General features: G+C 47.3%; 1 protein-coding gene across 1 annotated transcript; it reads right to left on the bottom strand.

The window, feature by feature from the left end:
* Positions 1-120: 120 nt before the first annotated feature.
* LOC121925422 (zinc finger and SCAN domain-containing protein 29-like) lies at positions 121-1,725 on the bottom strand. The gene is made up of 3 exons (XM_042457549.1): positions 1,071-1,725; positions 657-818; positions 121-200 (listed from the first exon to the last, which is right to left on the bottom strand). The coding sequence occupies exons 1-3, from the start codon at positions 1,723-1,725 to the stop codon at positions 121-123; spliced, it is 897 nt and encodes a 298-aa protein (XP_042313483.1).
* Between the last annotated feature and the right edge of the window lie 3,708 nt (positions 1,726-5,433).

The raw sequence follows: 5,433 nt of genomic DNA, 5'->3' as shown, positions 1-5,433 counted from the left end.
TATTGTTGTTATTGTTGGAGGACAACAGCATTGGCCATCCCAAGGCGGATGCCTGGCCATTAGCCCAAGGTTTGCAGTGGGTTAATGGTGCTGAAGCGCCTACCCATTGTTTATGCCCTTCTACAAGCGGAAAACAATTAAGAAACCAGATCCACAGGTCCCACTCTCAAAGGGTGTCCCTTTTCCTGACCTTCTAGCGGCTAGAGGAGAGCAACGGGAATATCAGGCTTTACAATTAAAACGATTACAGTTGAGGCTACCCTCTATTCAGCAGTCCAAACTCAATTTCCATAACAAAAGTAAGCAAGGAAGATTTTGAATGGCATTCTCCAGCCTTTTATAGTAGGCACAGCAAGGTTTGAAAACAAACCTGATATTCCAGTTTGAGGGAAGGGGGGGGGGCAGGAAAATGGCTGCTGGGGGAACCCCAGACTTTTGGGGTTTGCCATGTGCTACCTCCATGGGTGATAAGGGGAAGCTCAGGATGACCAGTGCTTGCGATTTTATGCCAAGATTACTGTGTTAATGAAGGTTCTGGTAGAATGCAATTAATGGAGTGGAGCCCATACATCTAATGTATTTTGTATACAGCCTATACACACAACATAAGCAAAGCAGAAGCCGAAAGTGCATTTTGTCATCAATGGTGAACCTACCATTGCTTCCAGCCCGGGTTTGGGTTTGGGTTTGGGTTCCGTTAGACCCCGAGCTGCTGGCCGCTGGTTCCTGCTGCTGCAGTTCTCGCACCAGGGTCTGCGGATCAATCTCCTGCAGCACCAGATTTATCTCCTGATCTGGATCCTGAGTAACAACGGTCTCTGTAAAGCGGGGATAAAAAATGCACAGTAAACCAGCCTTGCTCTGATGCCACAGGCACACGGACACAGACAGAAACGGTGTGCAGGGATTCATGAGCGGCTTTCCATTGCTGTGGAGGGCCACATAGGGGGGCCTGGCACACAGCGGACACCGACTGCTCAATTGGCAAAACTGTAGTGCATATAATACGGAACACATGCGCACATTCTTTCAAAACTTTTTTATAGAGGAAATTTGTATTGGCATGCTACCTTGGGAAAACAGATCCTGCGAGTCCGCCAAGGGAGCCTGCGAATCCGCCAAGGGGTCCTGCTCCGTGATGGGTCTAGAGGGCCCTTCCTCCACCAGCTCGAGGTTCTCGCTGTCGTGGTACGTAACTTCGGTCTCGTCCGAGACCCGCTTTGCCTCCACGCTGGCATCCCCCGCCAATATTCTGCGAAGCTCGTGGAAGAATGGCATTTCTACCGCTCCGCTTCCGCTCAACCTCGATTTTTGATATTCCTCCTTGAATTTTCTTTTCAATGCCTTAGATTTCGTGCAACATTCTTCCGCATTTCTGTCATGGCCCCTCCTCCGCATTTCTGCGGCGATGTTTTCAAACACATCTATGTTTCTGTGATTCTCCCTTAGTTGCTGCTGCACCTTTTCCTCCCCCCACAGCGCTATTAGGTCCACAGTTTCTGCATGTTTCCATGCTATCCCCCTACCAGATGATTTCCTGGCAGCCATCTCCGAAACGCCATGTGCTTGCGATCCCGCCATTGGAAAGGGTCGTGATGATCCTACCAGCTCGAGGTTCGAAACAGCAATGGCGCCAAGCCCCCAAAAAGGGGGAGTGGGCAAATTTGAAAATGAGGGAGGTCCGGGGTTGGCATCGCCCACCTGGCAGGTTACAAGCCTCGCCATTGGCTGGGCAGCCAATAGGTGCCCACCAGGTGACCCTAAATTGGGGTTAGGTCACATCCGCTGTCTGCTTGGGGGAGGTGCCACTGAGGACGAGGGATAAGGGGCGAAAGGTTATTGGTCAAGTTTCTGGGCATCCACCCACAACCTGGCATGGCATTTTGGCATGGCGCTCGCAGGAGTGGCGGCCAACATGTAGAACTGCACATTGCACTTGTGGGGAAACGGGGGGGCGGGTTTCCGGGGCCCATTACATGTCCCGGGGTGGTAGTGGTACTAAAGTCCACAAAAGAGAGGGGGAGAAAGGTGTGCTACAACTGTCAAAACACCCTCATTGAAGCGCCCTATTACTATGAAACTGTGCGCATAATCTATCAAAACAGCATTCCAATTAAAAAAAAAATCCTAGGAGACGGGAATGGAATGCTAATCACAAGGGAAGGAGAGGTGGGGCAAAGGGTGCACAGTAACCAGTTGAGAGGGGAGAAAGGGTAGGGGACTGCCGGCCAGGCAGCCTTCTCTCAGCGGCCCCAAATACGCACATCGGCGCGCATAATCTGTCAAAGCGGCTGCTTAAACAAAAACAAAAAAATAGTTGATGGCGGGAGCCGGCTACAGCGACACGAACATGTGAAGGAGAGCGAGGGGCGACCGTGGGTGCACAGTTACCGGCCGGGGAGAGAGGGAGAAGGGTGTAGTTTCACCTGCAAACCCCTAAGGCACGAATCGGAGAGGCGCGTCTGTGCGCTTAATTTGTCAACGCAACAGTAGTTAAAAAAAAAATTATCCGGGGGGAGCCTGGTATGGATAGCGACGAGGCATAAGAGGGGATGTTCGTTTCGGACAGAAATGCCCACCGCCTGACCTGTCCCTTCTCCAGCCATTGATTTGTACGTGGGCGGGAAGGTCTGCGGCTGCGCAACATAGCGCTCGAGAGTGAGGGGGTCATGAGGGGCGGGCTCTACTGCCCGCCCACAGCAACCCGGCCCTCCCCCTGCAACTGCCCCGATCACGACCGGGGCGAAGTTCATATTTCCAGGAACCGTTTTTTTTGAAAAAGTAATGGTTTATAACCCGGTTGCAAAAAACCCGCGCTAGGGGCCATTTAACACGGAACGGGTGTGCAAGCCCCGGATTCGCTTGTGTGAGATTCGGGGTGAGTAGGAACTTCACGTGATTGAATCGGTTTCAAAACCAATTTTTTTTGTAATGTGAATGGGCCCTATAAATGTAACTCCTTCAGTAAAAAGCACCTCTATACTCTACAGTAGAGGTTCCCAAACTTTCTCACTCACAGAGCCCTTCTTTCTATGGCGGAGACCCTAAGAGGCCTACCCTGTGTCTTACAAGTTAATGGTGTTTAGGAATATATATATTCTTATTCTTTAATTTCATTCAATTTTTATTTCTTTCATTTTCCTGGAGCAGCTGCGGAGCACAGGTTGGGAACCGCTGCTTTAGAGGAATGGCCTGGAAACCTTACAGCAAAGCTCTAGAAATCTAACCTGTGACAAGGACAATAGGTCTCTTGTAAACTAATCTGGGGCTACTGTGTAGATAGATCATATAGCAGCCTGATCTCGCTACAAATAGGAGGATAGGATGGATGAGCGGGATAGTAAACTTTAATAAAAATTAATAAAAGGATAATAAAATATCATATAGGTCATATAGCTGTAAATAAACCATATGAAATATATACATATACATACATACATACATACATACATGTGTGTGTGTGTGTTTTAAGCTTTTGTTTTGTAATGTCCTACATTTTTCATGTCCTTTATTTTGTGGTGCCTTGACCTCCCTTGTGGTTATGACATCTGGTCACCCTGGTTGTAGTACTAAAGTGGTATGGCCTTTTCTCACTTTAGGACTATGACTATCCCAAGAAGTAAAAAATAAATAAATATAAAATTAGAAATAGAAATAATGTGTGAAGTAGGAATTGTGGATTCTGAGGAAAAAGCAGATCGGGGCACATGTTGAAGTTCTGGTGGGGATGATAGGAAATCATGTCCACACCACATCTCATCCACAGTCAAGATGGAGGAAAGAGTGGTTGAAAAGAAACACACAGGTTGCAGATTGTGATACAGCAAGCAACAAACTAGTGCCAATGCTCCAGTATATTTAGGGGCATTTAGTTTAACCTGTACCACAGAAATAATGTAGTTTGGCACTGATTTAACTGCCATGGCCCCATCCTATGGACTTTTGGGATTTGTAGTTTGTTGTAGCATCAGAGTTCTCTGACGGAGAAGACTAAATGTCTCACAAAACTGCCAATTCCAGAATTCCACAGCATTGAGCCACGGCAGTTAAAGCGGTGTCAAATTGGATTGATTCTTCAGAGCAGGTTAGACCTAGGAGATGACTTGCTGTTGGAACAGTTCCACTCCACACCCACTATACACTACAAACACCCACTACGATGCCTGAAATCGTGAAAGAGAATGTGCCAGCATTTCTCTAGACTACCAGTCTGGAGGAGCCCTAAGACGGTTTCTTTTCAGACTGGTCAGAATTCAAGCAAAATTCTCCACACTGAAACACACTTTCCAGATAAATAGCTTCAAACAGATTATAATTACCTGGACAGAACAGGAAGGGATTAGGTGAGTAGCACAGTAGCTACTGTATCAAAGAATAAAAAAGATCCCTATATAATCACCATCTGATTTAAGCAGAGGTGGACCTCCACCCTTTAATAAAACAGGGTGATGAGTTAGGATCTGAAATGGAAACACGTTGACTCAAAGTCCCTGCCTATGGCCCTTCTGGGCTTGGTAGCTGATGATTTACAGAAGAACAAAACCAGCACTGATATGAGCAAGGGAGGAGAATGGTGGTTCTCACAATCCCTGCTCCATAGAGAATTTAAACTGCCTTCAATTACTGTAGCACCAGATAAGAGGAAAAGACCACAGAATGGTTTCTGAATGGTACCTCCAGGAAAGACTTCTACTTTACTTCTACCACTGAGGCATCATGGGGCTATTAACTAGCATGGTCAGCCTCAGATATAGAATCATCGAATCACAGAGTTGGAAGAGACCACAAGGACCATCCAGTCCAACCCCCCTGCCATGCAGGAACTCACAATCAAACCCCTCCTTGTGACAGACGGCCATGCAGCCTCTGTTTAAAAAACACCAAAGAAGGGGACTCCCCCACTCTCTGAGGCTTTACAGCACTTGCTGTAAAGGGCAGGGTGACCAGATGTCCTATTTTTCTAGGACATATCTTATATTTCAATCTTCTGTCCAAGAGGAATTCCAAAATGTCCTCCATTTTGAGCATAACTAAGAAGCATGATCAGGCCCTCCAAATCTAAAAAAAAACCAAAACCTTGAGCAAGTCTTATCCCCCCAAGTCCTGCCCCACAGTTTGAGAACGACGGGTTTAGATTCAATAGAGCTTCAGCCTTTTTTGGCCAGGTAGGATTGTGCTCTTAAGATTCCATCCTGTGCTTCTGACAGTGTCAGAAAAGCCTGGTCCTTGTTCCTCTGTTTGGCCTTTTTCTGCGTAACCTGAGATGCCTGGGCCTGCTTGACTCCATCTGAATGGCAGCAGCTGCCGAATGTGCCGGGGGGGGGGGGGTGTTGATAATGTTTTGTTGATTTTTCAATGTGAAATGTTATTTTGCTGTTTGCATTTCTCCTTCTTCCTCCCCCCACCCTTTCTTCTTCTCTCCCTCTTCCTCCT

The sequence above is a fragment of the Sceloporus undulatus genome, chromosome 1, assembly GCF_019175285.1.
Source record: "Sceloporus undulatus isolate JIND9_A2432 ecotype Alabama chromosome 1, SceUnd_v1.1, whole genome shotgun sequence".
NCBI classification, from domain to species: Eukaryota; Metazoa; Chordata; class Lepidosauria; order Squamata; family Phrynosomatidae; genus Sceloporus; species Sceloporus undulatus.
This window is presented reverse-complemented; position numbering and strand designations above follow the sequence as displayed.

Coding starts and splice junctions, on each gene's coding strand:
- LOC121925422 (XM_042457549.1), bottom strand. CDS start 1,725: ATGGCGAGGCTTGTAACCTGCCAGGTGGGCGATGCCAACCCCGGACCT. Junction 819..1,070: donor GCAGGATCTGTTTTCCCAAG/GTAGCATGCCAA, acceptor CCCGCTTTACAG/AGACCGTTGTTACTCAGGAT. Junction 201..656: donor AACCCGGGCTGGAAGCAATG/GTAGGTTCACCA, acceptor GCTCTCCTCTAG/CCGCTAGAAGGTCAGGAAAA.